This window comes from Callorhinchus milii, unplaced genomic scaffold, assembly GCF_018977255.1.
Source record: "Callorhinchus milii isolate IMCB2004 unplaced genomic scaffold, IMCB_Cmil_1.0 Scaffold5, whole genome shotgun sequence".
Taxonomy (NCBI): domain Eukaryota; kingdom Metazoa; phylum Chordata; class Chondrichthyes; order Chimaeriformes; family Callorhinchidae; genus Callorhinchus; species Callorhinchus milii.
Window position 1 is genome coordinate 7,014,911 of NW_024704746.1, and position 19,199 is coordinate 7,034,109.

Sequence of the window (19,199 nt, forward strand, 5' to 3'; positions counted from 1 at the left end):
TGCATTGGTGCTGTTCTATCAGGATAAATCATCCAAAATAAAATGATTTAATCCTTGCAATAAAACAGAAATATTGAAGTCTCACAGCAACTGAATCAATGTTTGAAAATGATACAAAGGTCCTTTCGTTTTCTCTTTCGAATGCTGATGATTGACCTCCTGCTGATCTCAGGCATTTAGTGATTTTTTTTCCGCAACTAGTATAGTGGCCCATCCTTGGATGTTCTAAATACCTGGAGTTTCAAACATCTAATAAGAATCACAGTGCACTTCGAAATTGTGGCCACGCATTCCGGAAAGCCTCAGATTTAATCAGAATTGAATTAGCTGTTCTCAGCCAAGACTTCGATTGATCTCAGCTCCCCCTGGACTAGGGAATGGGACAATCAGCCAGCATACTAGCTTGTGAGTAGTGTCTAATGGCCCCTGTTGGAAGGTGTGTATGTGTGGGCATGTGCTACAGACAGGATCAGACTTAGTTATCATTGGCCCAAATAAAATGATAAGCCTTGTCATGTCGTTAAGAAATCTCAAATAATTGACAGAATACATTGTAAAGTGAATTGACTGTATATTTTATGGGCCAAAACACGGCAGCCAATTGCGCACAGCAGCGTCCCACAAACAGTCTTGAATTAATTGACCAAAGTTTTTTTTGAAGGGATTATTACCCCCGGAAAAGCAATCTGCCAATCGACTTACAACTGAGTTCCTACTTACTGCTAGTTAAACAGAGGCATGTGGAGCAAGAAAACTTGCCTAAGATTTTGCCCTGCCTGGGAATCAAATCCAAGTCCTCTCACTTGTGAGGCGAGCACACTAACCAATATGCTACTGATCTCCACAGCATTTAGCACCATTTACAGAAGAGGCGATATGTCCTCAGAAGAGGGATAAGCTGGAGAGACAGGAATTAAGATTGGAACACTTTAAAATTCAATCTTGATTTGGAAGCTGTTCTTTTAAATACATCAGAAAGCTACCTTCCTATGGAGCTTTGATTGCAAATTTTAAAACAATTATCTTAAGCCTAACATTTGAGTCAAAGCAGCAGGAGCTGCCCTGCCTTCTCCGTGGGAGGGCAGTACCTTAATTTGATGTATAAGAGGCTGTATAATAGAACTGTATAGTTACTTTTATGTGAAAGACCTCATATAAATGAAAGTTACCAACCAGTGACTATCCTCCTGGGGGGGGGGGGGGGAGGTAAGCGGTGTCTTCTTGAAGCCGAATTGGCAAGCTATGCAGTTTTAGCTGGTTAGACTCCAGCAGTTACCCCAACTTACACTATGGGGTTCCCAAGCCTTAGCTCTTGCCAACCTGTACCTAATACTTCCTGCATTTAGATAAGCAGGATGCATCTCTTCAGAGAGAGTGCATATTCCATTCCAATAAACTTCTGTGGAATTTCCATGTGTAGGCAGGATGCATGGAATTCTCAGTTGGGTTTGGATACATGTGGTGATGGGTTTCCTCATGTGTCAGACAAACAGCTGACCAAAAAATAACTGAAAGCTATTAGATATGGTACTTGTAGTGATGAATTCTCCGTGCATAGCTGAGGCCTGGGATCTGTTTTGGAGCACAAGAGCATGGTAGCGGGTGAGATGAAGTGACAGCCATCTGGCACTTTGGAGAGGTGCCGGTGGTGGGGAGGGAGGGCGGGGGGGGAATAGGTGGACCGGCTGCTCTGGATTAGCTCCCAGGCTATTCTGAAGCACCTGTCCCATGGGAACATTCAGGAGCAGAAAAAAAACTATTTCAGTCTGTCTAGCCACTCTCGTTTTTAAATACCATCTCATCTTTTCGCCCCATTAAAACGAGGGAAGCTGCTCCAAAGGCACAATCGCCTCCTCCTCCCCAAAAAATCTCACTTGAGTGGTCCAGCCAGCTGCAGAGGTGTTTCTTACAGATTCCTAACTATAGGTGATGTTTATATTAATAGTTTTAGATTTTTTTCTTCTGTGACTTTGAACAAAAAGTACCCGCTTAGACTTTCCTTCCTCTTTAATTATATTAGACTTGCTTTTCTCCAATAATTGGCTCAATCGGTGTTTTGAGTTGTCTGGCAGTAATGTGTTAGCAAAGTGCCCAATATTTCCCTCGACACCTGGGCTGCTGCTTTTCACAGAATGGTAAATCAGTGCAAAACATACTGACACTCAATAAACAGGCCCCTCTGTTGTTACAGCTCTGTGTTACTGCCCCGGTTCTTGCCCGAGTCTCCTACTCAGTGACACGGACAGCAGCACAAGACTTTGAATGTACCACTGATACACTTGACATTGTTTGGGTGGGGAGAGTTACCTGTGTGATGGTGAAAGTCTCTTTTTTTTAAAACAAATATTTTTTTTTGTCTCATAGAAGACATACGATCTGTTTAGAGCAGGTAGCTGAGACCAGCTAATGGAGACCAGATGTCTCTCAGAATTCTGTGTTAGCTTTACTGAGCAGAGAGCACATTAACTCCCTACTTCCCATAACTAAAGAGGTCTTGTGTCTGATCAGAACAGATAATGGCACTTCAGGAATAAATCATGTGCTCACCTGCTAGTCCAATGGGTAAAGAGTCAAGTGGGTAATGTCATTACTACCATACTTGAAGATTAAAAATTCAGGTTGATCTTCACTGGGACGGTAATTAGAGCACTCGCCTCGCAAGCGAGATAACTCCGGCTTGATTCCCGGGTGAGGCAAAACCTTCGCCAAGTTTCCTTACTCCACATGCCTCTGTTTACCTAGCAGTAAGTAGGAATATGATTGTTAGTCGATTGGCAGATCGCTTTCCGCGGGTAATAATCCTTCTATATGAATGTATCATTGGCACCTGAGTAAAAATAAAAGATCACCAGAGTAAAAGACAACACATTTAACATCCCCCCCGCACCCCCGCACCCACCCCTGCCGTGAAGGAGGGTGAACAAGCAGCATAATGATGGATTGCAATAAAATGCCGACAGAAGTCATCTCCATCTATGATTCGAAGAGTACAAGATTGTAATCTACGTCAGCCACCCTATTTGGTTGGTATCCTGGCTATTATTCCAGAAGTGAGTAGAGATCAATGTATACATTCACTTTTTTTTAATATATAAGTCCCATTAACTTTTGTTGCATTTGCATTATCTTAGGTCCCGATCCGCTGTAGCAAAGATGGCACCTGGACAGAGGAATTCCGACTGTGCGAGCACGTGCACGGGGACTGTCCACCTCCACCAGAGGTGAACCTAGTGGAGTACTCTTGTAATGAAGGTTACGCAATAGGTACTGAAGCATGTTCTCTTTTTTTTTCAATTCTCTTTAAAACTCTCTGAAGCTCTTCGCAGAATATTTGTGGGCAAAACGTTTTCTGGAAAGTTTATACGTTGCCCGTTTTTTGGAACATTTCGCACATACTGGACTGCTGACAGGTTTTCAGAGAGAAAATAAAAAATTCAATCATTTTATGGCGCGTTTCGCCCACAATTATACAGTCAATTCACTTTACAGTACATTCTGTGAAGCGCTTTGAGACATCTCAGTGACGTGTTAAGGCGTTATATCAAATTAAAGGATTATTACTATTATTATAAGGAACTGTAGTGACACAATGCTAAAACATAGCTTTTTATCTCCCAAGTTCTGGATTTGCAACTTGCGTTGCAAAGGAGATAGTGTTCTCTGCTAAGGCACAGGCACAGTGTTTTAGAGTATTGTCCTTTCACTTTTCAGTCCTGCATTAAAATTGAGCCCAGACACAAAATTAATGGAAGGTTTCCATTCTGTGATCGGACAATGTGGTGATTGAGCTTGACCACTGTATGCTCATCTCCGGTTCATATCCAGACAGTTAGTGCCTAGCTTTCCCCCACTCTCTAATGGCTGTCTAATCGAAATGAATCTGGCCTGTCTCAGTCCAGTTCCCAATTGGAAGCAAATCCCTGGTGCATTTTCCATAATTGAGTATTGATTGGCACTAATTGGATAATGCTATTCCCAGATGCAATAAGGACAGATGGAGTAACCTGGGTTTGTAGGTTGGTGTCCACCGTGTGGTGTCCACACTTTGGTACCACAATACTTGTTCCGACAAATTTTGGCAATGTCACTGTAACAAAAAAGGTGCATCTGAAGAATTTCTCTTTCCCGCCTCCCACCCCACGAACCCACTGTCAAACATGGACAGAATAAAGCTGAACAAGTGCAGAACAAATAGTTTTTTGTTTGTTTCCTGCCATCTGGCATGGCTTTGGTTTTCTCCAACACTGAAGCTAGGAGTTATGAGACTGATAGTCGTAGAACACGAGAAAAAAAAGGGATGTATTTTGCATGTTTGTTATAAGATTTCAATTGTGGTAAATACGGACTGTACTGGAGGAATGGTAGGATGTACATTCCCGATACAGCATGTTGCTGACCTTGGGTGGAGTTTTCTTACTAAGTTAAAGGTTGGAAGAGTTGGCAGGCCATTTCCACGTGGCCAGTTACTCAGCAATTTAACACAAGGGTTGGAAGTTCAGTCTCCAGCCAGCAAATAGTGCATTGCTACATGACCAACAAACCTAAGAGTGAAGCATTGGCAAAGCATTCCTGCTGACCCAGTAATCCAGGAAACAAGAAACCAGGCTACATTTTTCAAACGCCAAGTCATTGTTATTCACTTCCGGGTCTCACCATGTTCTCTGTTGGTAGCTTTCAGTCCCAAACTATCTGTAGTTAGAACTAGAATTTCCAGACTTCTCCACCACCCTTTGGCTCCTACTAGTTAATTCATAGGTAATAAAATCCCTTTCTGCGATCCACCCCTGTTGTGCATGTGGCGTAATTGAATGTGATTAAGTGCTGTGAGTTTTATATGGCGCTGGTTATTATAGCCCCATGTTTTGGCCAATTCCTGAATGGCTCACGAGTGAAGAATTTCTAAGACTTCTGTGCCCAGGTTTATCATGCTTGCAACATCCCTCTTGTGATGCTGTTTTTATATCATCCAAATTCACCATACATTTTCTGCAAAGTGTGTAGGTATTAGCTGGCTCATTTGGTAGCACTCTCGCCTCTGAGTCAGAAGGATGTGAGTTCAAGCCTCATGTCAGGACTATGAACTCACAGACATAGGCTGTGCAATGGTGGGAAGAGCATTGCTTTGTTGGGGGTATCATCCTTTAGTTGAGATGTTGAACCGAGTTCCATCTGTCTATGTCAGAGGTGGATATTAGTGATCCCAATGCACTGTTCAAAAAGAGAAGGCAGTTTCTCCCAGTGTCCTGGCAAACTATTCCCCGGTCACTGCATTTACACAAAATCCTGGAAAGCACTTTGAGATGTCCTCCAACAAGAAAGGTGCTACAGTATTTCAAATGTAAGGCTTATTTGTTTTTATTAAAGTCTTTAGTATAATCTAGGACAAATTTGAATGTGAGAAATGAACAGGTTTCAGTTTGACTTCAGTTAACTCCTACCTCTGCACTTCGTGACCTCACGTAGGTACACGGATGACATCCAACTAACTCCACTTCTGCCTTTGATCTCAGGAACACTGCTCTTCTGCTGATTTCCTGTCAGAGGTCAAGCATTGGATGAGCTCTAACTTTTTATAGCTCAATATCAACAAAACCACAGATAATAATAATAATCCTTGCATTTGATATAGCGCTTTTCACGTCGGAAGGACGTCCCAAAGTGCTTCACAGAACACACTGTAAAGTGAATTGACTGTATATTTATGGGCGAACGCGGCAGCCAATTTCGCACAGCAATGTCCCACAAACAGTCGTAGATTGAAAATGACCAATTTATTTATTGTTTTTGGTTTTGGAGGGATTATTATTAGGCGTGTGGAGTAAGGAAACTTGCCCAAGGTTTCGCCCTGCCTGGAATTGAACTCAGGTCTCTCGCTTGCAAAGCGAGTGCTCTAACCACTGAGCTACAGGACTCCACAAAACTCCACAGGACGTTCTCCTGAAGTGAAAGGAGCTATACCAATTGCAAAGTTTATTATTGTTATTATAACAACATTGAAACGCTCTTGCTTGACTCCCATCAGGGGTCTTCTCACTTCAAGCTCTGACCTTATTGACCTGCGTAGATGCTCACTCCACTTCCCAAAACCAGGGTGAAACATCTGTGTCTTGTTCGAACCTCAACTGTCCTTCAAACCCTGTATCTGAGCTCTTTTCAATCGTGATTTCGACCACCTTCTTCCCATCCTCAGCTCAGCTCTCCCCCTCTTGCTCAGGCTCCATCTCTCCGCGCTCCCACATCCCCCCTCCCTCCACCCTTGCTTGGGCTCCAACACTTTTAGGTGTCCTCTGGTGTGAAAGGTACCATATCAATTTAAATTGCAACTGTAAGAGGAATGGAACTGCATGGTATGACATCAGTAACTCTTTTTGAATTTTTCTTGCTGGGGTGAAGAGATGGGTTCCATTCCTGCTGTAATCTCACCACTCTTTTCGCTCTACATTATTGCGTTATTCTTAGTTGTAATGTACCCGCTTCCCAATTCTACTCTCCTTGTCATAAAATACCAAGACCTAACTTTTGCATAAGGAAATATACTTGAATAAAAAAGGTGAGTTGAAGGTACAGTCACAGAAAGAAAGACAATCGAGCAGCTGGCTAAGAAACATCTCGCTTGGATCAACATTTTCTAGGAATTCTAGATCCTTAACAAATCCCAGCACAGTAGCCCAAAAGCATTAATTCAGCAAATTGTTGAGAACAATAACAGAAGATGTTGAGCAAGGACGTGCTTTATACAGGTTGGTGATTATATTTGCTGAAATGTGCTAGCTGCTGTGGTGAGATTTGCCAAGGAGGATTCTGTTTTTTAGATTCGAAGAGGAACGTTTTATCCTGACTTGCCCCAACCACCCCGAACTGTAACAAAGGCAGCTAACACCCTACTGTCCTCTCAATCAACTCTTATTTCTCTGCTTTATGCTTTGCTGATGTCGTTTAAAGCTGCCTACGATTAGACATGTTGGGTGGAAAAGAAACATTGAAATATATTATAAAATTTATATTATATATAATTAGAAATAATAATCCTTGCGTTTGATATAGAGTCTTATCACTACTTCAAGGTATCTCAAAACGCTTCACAGAATACACTGTAAAGTGAATTGACTGTGTTCCTTGTGGTGAAAATGACATTATAATTACACTTGATACAGAGCCTTATCATTTTAAGATGTCTCAAAGCGTTTCATGGAGTTTTCCGTTAAGTATAGTGACTGCCTATTTGTAGAGGTACAGCCACAAAGTCATTTTTTTTTATCTGGGAGTTCATTGGCCATTGGCAGAAATGTGCTTGTCATTTTGAATAGGATCTTTAATGTCCACCTGAACAAGCAGATGAGAGCTCAGTTTAATGTCTGACAATACAGAGTTCCCCAGCATTGGAGTGTTAGCCGAAATTCACCACACATATTCATGCTGTTCATATTTAACTAAATGTTTTCAGAAAACATTACCCTCCCCAATCTGAGCTCTTCCTGGCTTGTGGTTGGGTTGAACAGAAGATCAGGTAGATTCTGTACCATCCAAATCATCATCCCATTTATAAGAGTACAAGGAGTACCCTCCCTTCCTTTACCACAATTACACTGTAAAAATATTGAATATTGGGAAATATTCGGGCACAGAACATTTTGTGCTTTCAAGGCTGTTGGAACATTTGTGCGTTATAATAATAATCGTTATTATTATAAGTGCCTATAATGTCAGAATCCTTCTCTAGTAAATGCTGTCAGTGTAGTGACTGTATTTATAGGCAGTCACAGCAGCCAGTTCGCACACAGCAATGTCTCACAAATATTCCTGAAGCGAATGACTGTAATCAAGACGAATGTTGGTTAGGGCAAAGAAAACGGTTCCCTTCTTTTTTCAAAATAGACCCATCTGAAGACCCTCCTCTTTGACCGTGCTTTCGATCACCTTGCTTCCTGCCCCAAGCTCGGGTCCGAAACTTGGACTGTCTAACGCCTTGGGACGTCCTCCCGACATGAAAGTTGCTATACACATGTAATTTTGTTGTTGTTGTTGTTGTTGTAGCGTTCACCCATGCACAATGAGAGTACAATTAAATGAACTAAGATGACAGTGGCTAGACAGTGAAAGAGGAGCTTAGAATAATAACTTAATAGCATGCCCTATCATGTCAAAACATCTCAAAGTTTCACACAATTTTCTTTGAGGCGCTTGTCCCTTGTATCTAGTCTGAACTGGACGAGTGGTAGCTCGGAGTGTCTCAAAGCCAATGTAAACGATAGGGCTTTGTAAAAAAACTACAAGTGATGGTGGATTGAGCCTGTGCTCTGTCTGGTTGCATTACGACAGCAAATGCTTATCACTGTGACTTCCGAGGAGTTAACTATCCTTCAGTTTGGGGTGCCTTATGATTATTGGCTCTTAGTCCAGGATGGGTCAACCTAAGTCCTGTTCTATGTATGAAAATTTCTCAATTGGCAGTACTCTGTCTCTATATATTATACATATACGTGCATATAATATATATATGTGTGTGTATATATATTTATATAATCCTTGCATTTGATATAGCGCCTTATCACGTCTTCGAGATGTTTCAAAGCGCTTCACAGAATATACGGTAAATTGAATTGACTGCATATTTTGTGGACGAAACGCGGCAGCAAATTGCGCACAGCAGTGTCCCACAAACAGTGGTGGATTGAAGTGATCAATTTTTTCTTTTAAATAATTATTACCCCAGGAAAAGCGATCCGCCAGTTGACTACCTACGGGGTTCCTTCTTACTGCTAGGTAAACAGAGGTGTGCGGAGTAAGGAAACTTGCCCAACATTTTGCCTTGCCGGGAATCAAATCTTGGTCTTTGCTTGCAAGGCGAGTGGTCTAACCACTGAGCTAAAAGACTCAACTTATATATAAATCTCGCTCTCTCTCTCTCATATATATATACATATATATATGATACTTGAAAACAAATATGTCCATGTCACTTCCAGTTAAAAGACCTTTTCAGATGAGGTACAAATCATGTCTCTCTATCAATTCGTTATTGAGATCCTTCTTGAAGCGCAGACAGGCATTGTCGTTTTATTAGTGTATATATGATTGATTGATTGACAGATAGATAGAAATAACAAGGTGTACATCGATCATCATCTTCTCATTTGCCCTCCACTCGCTTGTGATTTGGTTCACACCTACGGATGATCAAATAATATTCTGAATTAAAAACAGGAGTCCACAAGAATTTTTGGTTTTACCTCTGGCAGCTTTTTAAAATTCAGCTTCGATTTGTGCATTTGGTCTTTATTCTTCCACAGTTGAGATTAATTTATGTGCTTCTCTCCTGTTTTAGGTGTTACCTGTGCTCTCTCTTGTGTGATACCCCCCACTGATGCAGTAGTATTACCCAGCAATGTTACTGCTGACAACATGGAGCACTGGATGGAAGCAACCAAAGTACAGGTGAAATTCAAAGAATCCAATTTGCTAACTCACAATGTAAATCTTATTTGCTGTATTTTAACTAGGATGAAAGAGTGAAAAGCAAAACATCCCCAAACTTAAGCGAAGCATATGACTTCTTTGATTCAGGTCCAATTTTTCCTGAAGACTGAAAATTGGAGATTCAGGAAAGCCTTCCACCATTCAGATCAATATCTCTTACTGCACCAGTTAACACCATCAATCAGTGATCAGTGCCTACCCAAGACTGCAGAGTGTGTTGATCAGATTTAGGCTTGAAAGGACAGAACAGAATAGCCCAGCAGAACAGGGAGCTCAGCGTAACAGAGCAACAAACTGCTGGAAGAGCAGATCAGTTTTTATTATTTTTCACGTTTTTATTCCATCCATGTCTCAAAGCACTTCACACTGTGGGATCTTACTTACACTGGTCATTAAAACTACCCGTCCTGTTCCGCTAAGCCTTGCTAATGGGAAGACTGACTACATGAAAATGTGGCAAATGTTTCTGGTGATAAAACAACGGGCAGTGGATTATTTTTAGCAGCTTACAAAGATTTGCCAAATGCTTTTTTTCCTCCTCTATGACTGTTCCCTTTTTAACATGGGACTTTCATTTTCGTAACCTGTTGGTGACCATTTTCTTGAAGTGTTGCTGAATTATTAGTGATTGTGATAAGAGTTTGCATTTCTATAGTGTTTTTCATTTAGGATGAACCACTCATTAAGACAATACGAAGCACTGAGCAAGAATTAGAGGAGCAATAAATGAAGTGTATTGACCAAAAACACAGTGGAAAGGGTTTTCATGAGAGAAGGAGCAAGGCAGAGTGATTTTGGGAGAGTTCCAAGGAGCAGGGATATAGTAGTTTTGTTTCAGATAGATGTAAACTATATGTTTATATTGCTAATAACAGCAGTAGCATTCCGCTGTACGTTTGACACTGCGGACATATTAAATCCCACATCATGTGATAATCTGTTTTTTTAAGGCCACATAAGGCAAGGAAGCTGATTAGCTGACCTCTATGTAATTGAAACCCTTGCTGCCCAAGGTTAAGGAAATAGCTGATTTCTGCAGCACAGTGGGGCACAGACACTTGGAATGTGAATAAATGTGCTGTAAATCAAGTGAGGAACAAGTATGCTATAAATAAAACGAGAGCCAAATTTTCAAAAGACCTGTAACACTGCAAGGGACATGTACGCTCTCCAGGATTTTTTTTCAAAAGCAGCAATGGCCCCATGCTGAGTATTTCAACTGCAGTGTTATTCTAATCCTTGCAGAATTAAGGGGAAGTGATTTTTCTCTATAAACAAATCTGTTCAGCTTTCACGCCAGAGAGAGGAGAATGGCCAAAAGCGAAGGAGTCTAGCCATCGGGACCCACCCGCCGTGCCACCTCAATATTTTCTCTGGTGTTGTTCCAGGGTAGAATTAATATGCGGTGAACTTATCCAAACAGTTTGCCAGGGTCACTTACGTGGTATGTCACAGACTCCGCAGGTCTAGATCACCTCCCCATTGCTAAAGATACCTGCCCTGCATGCCAACATGTGCCAAGGCCGCTTGGTCTGTGATGACTATGTTCCCTATAATTTGTTCATCACTTGCTGTACTCTCTTTACCCCGCTCTGCATTTATATTGTTTCCTGATCCTCGATTTGCACTTCCTGTTATTCTTATACCTCGCTTTGCCTTTTTTTCGTTCTGTGCACCTTGTTATGAATTTCCCATGTTCCCTGTACCTTTCTCTGTGTTCCCTGTGCCTCACTTACCATTTCTCATGTTCCCTATTGCTCACCATCTACACTGCACTGTGTGTGTATATTCTGAAACATTTTTGCACCTCAATCTCAGAATTGTTCCTTCTATTACTGCTAGTAACTCCCATTGTCATTATAGCCTTGTCTGTTTTCACAAATAGCCAATTCATTCAAATGTAAGTGAATTTGAAACCGGCTTCTGACTCTTTTACCACAAGTGCTATGATTTTTCCAACTGTTCCACAAGACTCCAGAAAAATATAGTTTTCATGACAGTGTGAAGATATCATGGGCTGGCACACAAGGTACAGTGCAATAAAGTGGAACGATACAGATATATACACACATAAGCAGATTCGCACCTGCACCATACATATACACAAGGAAATTTAACATTACAGACGCCTGCGCACATAGTAGACACACAGTCGCAGGCATAAGCGCACAGAACCTTTTGAATTAGGACCTTGAGTAAATTTTTGAGGTGTGCTTTTGGCTGCTGCAGTAACCGCACCAGAATTCCATCATGGCACATTATGTCGCTGCTTCAGGAGGCACAGTGAGGGATACTAGCACATTACTGAGAACATGGTGCTAGAGCCAGTCAATCCAGAGCCAGTCCTTTGAAGATTGCGAGTGAAACCATCTTGTGACTGCTATATCCGGATCCAGGGAATGCAAAGCAAACAGCTCCGAGTCCCAGGACTGATCGTGCCAAGGGATACACGGATATCCTCTTACCTCCTGGCACAGAAGTGGAGGGTGTTTTACAAAACATTTTTTTTCCAAATCACGTTCTTTTAAACTATGTTACGTGCTGTACAACAACACTCACGCAGAGATTTATTCAGTGTTTTGTTCAAGTAACATGTCTCTGTGAATTTAAGTGTCAATTTGAGGCTTCAGTGTTTAAGAACCCTGGACAGTTCTTGAGTCTGGGCCCTTTGCTTCTTGTAATATAATAATCCGTGCATTTGATACAGCGCCTTATCGCGTCGTTGAGATGTCTCAAAGTGCTGCACAGAATATGCAGTATTGACTTGACTGAATATTTTGTCCCACAAACAGTCAAGGATTGAGTGGCCACATTTTTTTGGAGGGATTATTATTCCCCGGAAAGAGAACCGCCAATCAACTAACAACCGGGTTCCTACTTATTGCTAGGTAAACAGAGGGGTGTGTAGTGAGGAAACTTGCCTAACATTTTACCCTGCCTGAGGATCGAGCCCAGGTCCTCGCGCTTGCGAGGTGAGGGTGCTAACCACTACACGACAGGACTCAGCTCCAGGATTGAAGATTAAAAGGAGGAGTTCAGTATTGAATTTTTGGGACAGAATGAGATAGAATTGGAGATGTGATACTGCAGTGAGTCAGTGAGTTTGGACTAAAGCAGTGAGAATGTGAGGAAATGAAGAAGAGTGCATTATTTGTTCAGTTTTTGAGAGGCATGGAGGAAAATAGGGAAGATCTGTCTGGTTGAACGAGGCAGTGTATTGGTGTACAGGTGATGCTGCACAACAGCATGGAAAAACTTGGATTAATGACAGTAGTTTCAAAGACAGAATGCTTCCCAGCAAGGGTAGGAACATCCCATATCGCTCACTCCTATTCTTATGGACTTTCTAGTAATCAGTTACTGCGAACAGGCCATCTGCTCTCTCCTTTCTTGCTCCAGAAGCCTAAGGAGAGAACAACAACATTTAAATAGGAGAAAATATTGTGAAGTGAAATGGTTTAATAAATAGCACTAAATAAGCTCTCTCTTCTCCTACAGAATATAGTGTGCACAGGGATACTGCGATGGTACCCTGATCCCCATCTCATCCACTGCATCCAATCGTGTGAGGTAAGCAAATATTTTATATTACAGTTGCACTGCCAGCTTCTCTGGAAGCTTCTTTATCTGAACTTGATGAACTTCACTCTTTCCTTGAAGCTGATCTGCTGAACACTCCTCCCCCCCCCCCCCCCCCCACCTCTTAGAACGTCACCGCAGATGGGGAATGAAAACTACTCAGCTTATGTTACTCTGCAATTCACTGTGCAGTGAGCCCAGAATTAGAGAGCACAAGGATCATTTTAACAAGCATCAAGCAATTTACAAGGATTCCTGTGCAATATACAACCACACCACAAAGTGATGATTGCCACTTGTTTCAGATGCTCCTGCAGTTCTACTTCTTTAGGTCTTAGAGTACAGTAATCAAATTCACATGCAACATTTGTATAGTGCCTTTCATGTCGGGAGGACGTCCCAAGGCCCTGGACAGTCAGCAAGCTGGGGGTTGGGATCAGGAAATTGCACATGTTGGGGAAGAATTATTCTGGAAATTCAGCATTCCAATCTGTAACGTGCTGTGCCTCTCCCAAATGGATCAATCCAATTAGGATCTAACTCAACAACAACTTGCATTTATAGAACACCCTTCAAGCAGGGTAGCGTCTCGGAGGGCTGAGGACAGAGGTAGGTAATATTTTCAATAGAGCCTGGCTAACTGGAAGGGCAATCACATGTGGGACAGAACTACACTGTCCTGTAGATATGCTCGCATCATTCCTTTTCTAGAGTTTCAGACACTCTCCTCATTACCTGGTAACAAAAAATTGATAAGTTTTGCAGCACTTGTTCAGCTGTGGCAGCCTGTCCTGTTACAGCACTGTGGCTTTTGAGGTTCAGGAAATGTCTACACCTCCCACTTTCATTGATGAACTGGTCAGCCATCAACTGTGCTATGTTTTCCCTGAGCCAGTTTGGGAGATATTAGAGTTCACTCCCTCCCCCTCCTCCAAGCTTGAAACAACATAAAATAAAGTTCTATTTTAGCATCTTGGTGCAAGGTGTGTTGTGATGTTGACTCCCATCTTCTGTTCTGACAGTTCTCATGAAACTGCCAGAAAATCTTCAGAGAGATAGTAATCAAATTCACATGCGGCAAAGCACTCTGAACAATAATACTGTCAGACTCCAGCAGGGATATTTACTCTTACTGGTAGTAAAGGTGATTGGGACCTGGTAGCCTGGACAGGCTGGACTACGTTCAGTTTGAAAATATTACCTCTTCTAACTGCTTGTGCTAATTTATTTGATGCTGGGAAGTGCACGAGGTTGTCATCAATAATTTTTACTGCTATAGCTCCTTTCATGTAGGGAGAATGTTTCGTAGTGCTTTACAAAGATGGAGTGGGACCCTGACCTGGGTGAGTGATGGGAGTAGAGCATTGATGGCTGGAGGGGCAGTCAGAGATAGATCTTCAGGGGGGGCTTTCAAAGAAGAGATGAAGGAGGTGATGTGGAGGGGCATTTTGGAAGAGAGTTCCAGATGGCGAGAGCAAAGTGGTAACAGCCTGCCTGCTCATAGTGCAAAACTGCTGAGTGGGAGGCATCTGTGCCAATCTACCCGTGGACTATCTCACTGGCAGTGAAAGCAACTCATCTGTGACAAAAAAGAATTGGGAGTAGCAAGTAAGTGCTTATTTTAATATTGATAGTACCCAGTGAGTCAGGTCTCCCCAGTACATTTCCAATCTCCCTGGAGGACAGAAGAGTAGTTTCTCCCCAGTAACTGTTTTGGGTATTTCTCTGGTTGTCTTAGCAGGGTGTGCTAATCTCTCAGCTAGGCCTGGAAGGTTCTCGGTACATCCCTCACTGGCAATATAGGTGTATATCCATGTAATCCGTTCAACATCCATGGAGAATCAGCTCCCCTACGTGGGAAGACATCCATTGCTCCAACCCAGTCCCTTGAGCTTCCCTTCCTGGGGAGATAGTGGTGGCACTGCTGCCCTCTGTTGACTATTAGTTTTCACTCCACCTGCATTGATTTTAATAGTGCAAATCCTCCCCTCATCCCTCAACCCCGTTTAAAAAAAACATTTATCATTTACTAACACATTGGCTGCTTAAAAGCCAACCCTTTGCAGTTTCTTGTTATATAATAGCCCTGCAGTAATAGCATCTGGGTACAATGGTATGCCTGTATGTAATGTGCTCCAATACAAATTTATATCCAACTGTCACCTGTATTTAAGAGACAGCAGCTCTTTGATGTTAACAAGTGTGAAATCTTGGTGGATCAGCTGATTGATTGCAGGTTATAAACTCAGATAGCTGGCTTGTTGAGTATTGTCAAACACACCGAAATGCACGGGTAATAACTACCACCACGATCGAGATGGCAACCCGTTTCCTTGCTCTGATCATAGCGTTGGCTGGGAGACAAATTGTAAAGGAGATTAGCCTGTGTTCCTTGAACCCAACACTGCTCTTTGTTTCACTCTAACGCTGGCTGTTCGTCCATCATGTTTTTTTTAAAAAACATTTACAAATATTATTTTCAGATTTTTGACACTTTCACAGTATTAGAAGCTATAAAGGTATAAAAAGTTTGGCCTTTTATATTAAAAATAACTTGCATTTGATATGATAATAATAATAACAGTAATCCTTTCATTTGATATAGCGCCTTATCACTTCTTCGAGACGTCTCAAAGCGCTTCACAGAATATACTGTAAAGTGAATTGACTATGTTTTGTGGGCAAAATTTATATATAGCACATTTCATGTCAGGGGAGACATCGGAAGGCACTTCACAGGATTCGCTGCAAAGTGTAGTAACTATGTTTTGCAGACAAACGCGACAACCAATTTGCACACAACAGTGTCACACATGACATTTCGACATTGCTTTGTGTCAACTGCGTCTTTAAGTCTCTTATTTCCCTGCCTGATTTACACCACTATATTTGTCAAGCGCTTGGAGACTTTTTTTTGGTGAAAGGAGCTATTTAAGTACAAGTTGGTTTATATCCCTTTATAAGTTCATCGGAACTGTAGTAGCCTTGAATTACCAATTGTGCCTTTGCTTTCTGCCATTATCTTTCTCCTGTGCCTAATAATATCCCTCCAAAACCAAAAACAATAATAAATTGGTCATTTTCAATCTACGACTGTTTGTGGGACATTGCTGTGTGCAATTGGCTGCCGCGTTCGCCCACAAATATACAGTCAATTCACTTTACAGTGTGTTCTGTGAAGCGCTTTGGGACGTCCTCCCGACGTGAAAACGCTATATCAAATGCAAGGATTATTATTATTATTATTGCTGAGGACAGTCACTTGCGGTAACTCAACAGCACCACCACCAGTAGCACTGGGGCATTGCAACCACTTACCAAATATTCAAAGAAATCAATGGAGAAAAGCTACAGGTGTTGGAAACGCACAGTACAAAGTGTCAATAAGAGATTCCCTTTCGACTGGCGGCTGTAACTGCCACCTCTTCATAACAGCACAACTTGAGAATTAGACCTAGTATTTGTTAGAGGGACACCTCTGATTTGATATGCTGGTCGCGGGTGGCTTGAGCCTCAGGTTTTGCAGGACAGAAGGGACCAAGGAGAGCATCCGATCAAAAGCTGACACTTCCCCACCACGATGCAAATATCTCAATAAAGTGATCTCAGCTGGTGCTGCAGTCGGTCTCACTGCCCCAATTAAATACCAGCTTATTTCTGGGAAATAAGCCAATGGCTTGGCTCCTGCTCACTGTACAGGGACTGCTGCTGCAAATGGTGCAGAGCCTTGGTGACAACAGGATCACACAACTGTCCGGGCTCAAGTTTGAACAATAATCATTTATACAAGATCAGCCCAGACCCCCGGCACAAATCAGTTTTCAATGGAGAGTGTGGGGGTTGGGGAGGGGAGTAAAAGTGGAATGTAAGCTGTATTGTCAAATTATTTTCCGGTCACTTACTCGAAATGTTCAACAAATCGCAAATAATGCTGGGGAGCTGGAAACTATAATTCCACCGCTCACACCTTGTACCCAATCACCAGCATTGGGGCAACGGGACTCATAGGAACAGGAGGAGGCCATTCAGCCCTTCGAGCCTGTTCTGCCATTTAATTAGATCATGGCCGATGTGTACCTCAACTAATCCTTTCAATTCCAATTTCCCGCTTTCTGCCCATATCCCTTAACACCCTGACCTACCAAACATCTATCAACCTCAGTCTTGAAGGCATGGACGGATCTAGCAAATATTCAAATGGCACAAAGACAGAGATTCTGTGTACTGTTAGTATTCCCTTCAAGTTTTAAGTCTAGATTTTGAAGATTCCAGTCTCCCTGCTGCAGTGCTAATGACTGCGCTCCCGGAGAGCCAGTAAAGCTATAGAATAACATGGAGGAGCAGTTTAATTTATTAGCTGTCTCCAGGTGAGGAAACGGAAGGAACAGCCAAAACATAGTGGACTAGTGAAGCCAGAGAAAGCTTCAAACGTTCAAGGCAATAAATATTTATGTCTCAGATGTTTGCTTCCCATCCTACTCTTTGAAATCTCTTTTATTGAAAAACTATGCCAGAGAGCTAGAGAGCTGTATTAAAATGTTTTAATTTATCCTTTACTAAATACAATGGCACGCAGATTATACCTTGCTTGAAATCAGGCAACAGGTAAAGGACAATGTAATGCATAAGACAACAGGTCGGAGGAAAATGTTACAATGTGAGGACAGCAGGTAAGAAAGTGTTACATGTAAGACAACAGGTGGGAGAGTGTTATGTAAGCAACAGGTAGCAGTATTACGTACAAGTCAACAGAGAGGAGAGTATGTGACGTAAGACATAAGTAGCAGGAAAATGTTATGCATGAGGCAACAGGCTGACAGGAGAGTGTTGCACGTGAGGCAGAAAACTTACATACAAAGGAAGGGACAATTTCTGCAAGGGAAGGGGTGGCGTCTTGTTTTGTGCCTGTATGAACCTGCACGTTCCAGGGCTTCCTTATACCTCTTCTGAGTCCCCTTCCATTTCTTGCAAATCTGCTGCTCAAGTCCCACCCCACTCCTGCCTGTAGCTGTCAGTCATCCTAGTTGGTCCTGCTTCATCTAGTCCTTCAATCCTGAACCCACTCAAGCTGCCTCCACCCTCAATATTGTTTCCCACCGTCCCTGGCATTCCTGTATTACCATGGAAATCAGGAACTTGCTCATTCTCCACTTGCAATGGCCCGTCCATTTTCAATTGGCAACTGACCTCAGTGTTATATAAACATCTGAGCCAGTGGAATACTGACCGGGTGGCTGGCAAATCTGAACACTTTTTATGTTACGCTGTCAGGAAACTGAAAAATAAGTAAAAGGTACAGCGAGAATGGAATACAAAACCCACATTGGGTGTGATCTGTTCAAAACACATTCCCAGGTACAGTGTCTTGCTTCTCGTTATTTTATTGAGGAAAAAATGGCAAAGGGCCAAGGCACCCAGACACCTCCAATATTAAGAACAACAACAACTTGCTGACACTGAGCCGGAGTGATGGGGAAGTGATTATGAGCACGGCCGAAAAGAAAGCTCTTCAGGATTGACCTGAAGATGGGGAAGAAGGAGCAAGGCAGAGGGATTGGGGGAGAGTTGTCTAGAGTTTCGGTGTGCAATGATTGAAAGTGCGGCCACTGACGCTGGAACGGAGGTGCCGAGGGACAAGCAGGAGGGACAAGCAAGGAAATAATGATAATCCTTGCATTTAACATAACACCTTATCACGTCTTCGAGACGTCTCAAAGCGCTTCACAGTATATCCTGTCAAGTGAACGGGACAGTAAATCAAGGAGTAGTGGGTAGGTCACGGCAAGATTGGGTTTAAAAGCCAGTAGATTTGTTGGAACGAGGGAAGAAAGGAGGTTTCACAGTGATGAGGTCCTGGGAAAGAATGAGTGAGAGAAGGAGAGCAGTATATTGAGTCAATTTCAACGGAGTGAGGATGCAAGGAGGAGAAAGTTCAGGGCGTTTTATTTGGTTCTTGCGAGGCATAAGGTACAACGAACATAGCAATATCGATGAATTAATAATAAATACTATCAGTTCATGTCACAATTGATCAAATTCTGACAATTTTTTCTATGACACTTGCACCTGACTAGAAGTTTGGTGTATCTTCCAGAATGCTTCTTCCTAATTGTCAATGACAAATAACTTCACAGTGCATGTTT

At 42.2% G+C, this 19,199-nt stretch overlaps 1 protein-coding gene across 1 annotated transcript in view; it reads left to right on the plus strand.

The window, feature by feature from the left end:
- pappa2 (pappalysin 2) overlaps positions 1-19,199 on the plus strand; it is a 130,455-nt gene that overhangs the window by 95,771 nt on the left and 15,485 nt on the right. Inside the window, exons 12-14 of the mRNA XM_042334959.1 lie at positions 3,132-3,264; positions 9,326-9,435; positions 12,976-13,047. Of these exons, the coding sequence (XP_042190893.1) occupies positions 3,132-3,264; positions 9,326-9,435; positions 12,976-13,047 (315 nt within the window). The remainder of the gene's footprint in view (positions 1-3,131; positions 3,265-9,325; positions 9,436-12,975; positions 13,048-19,199) is intronic.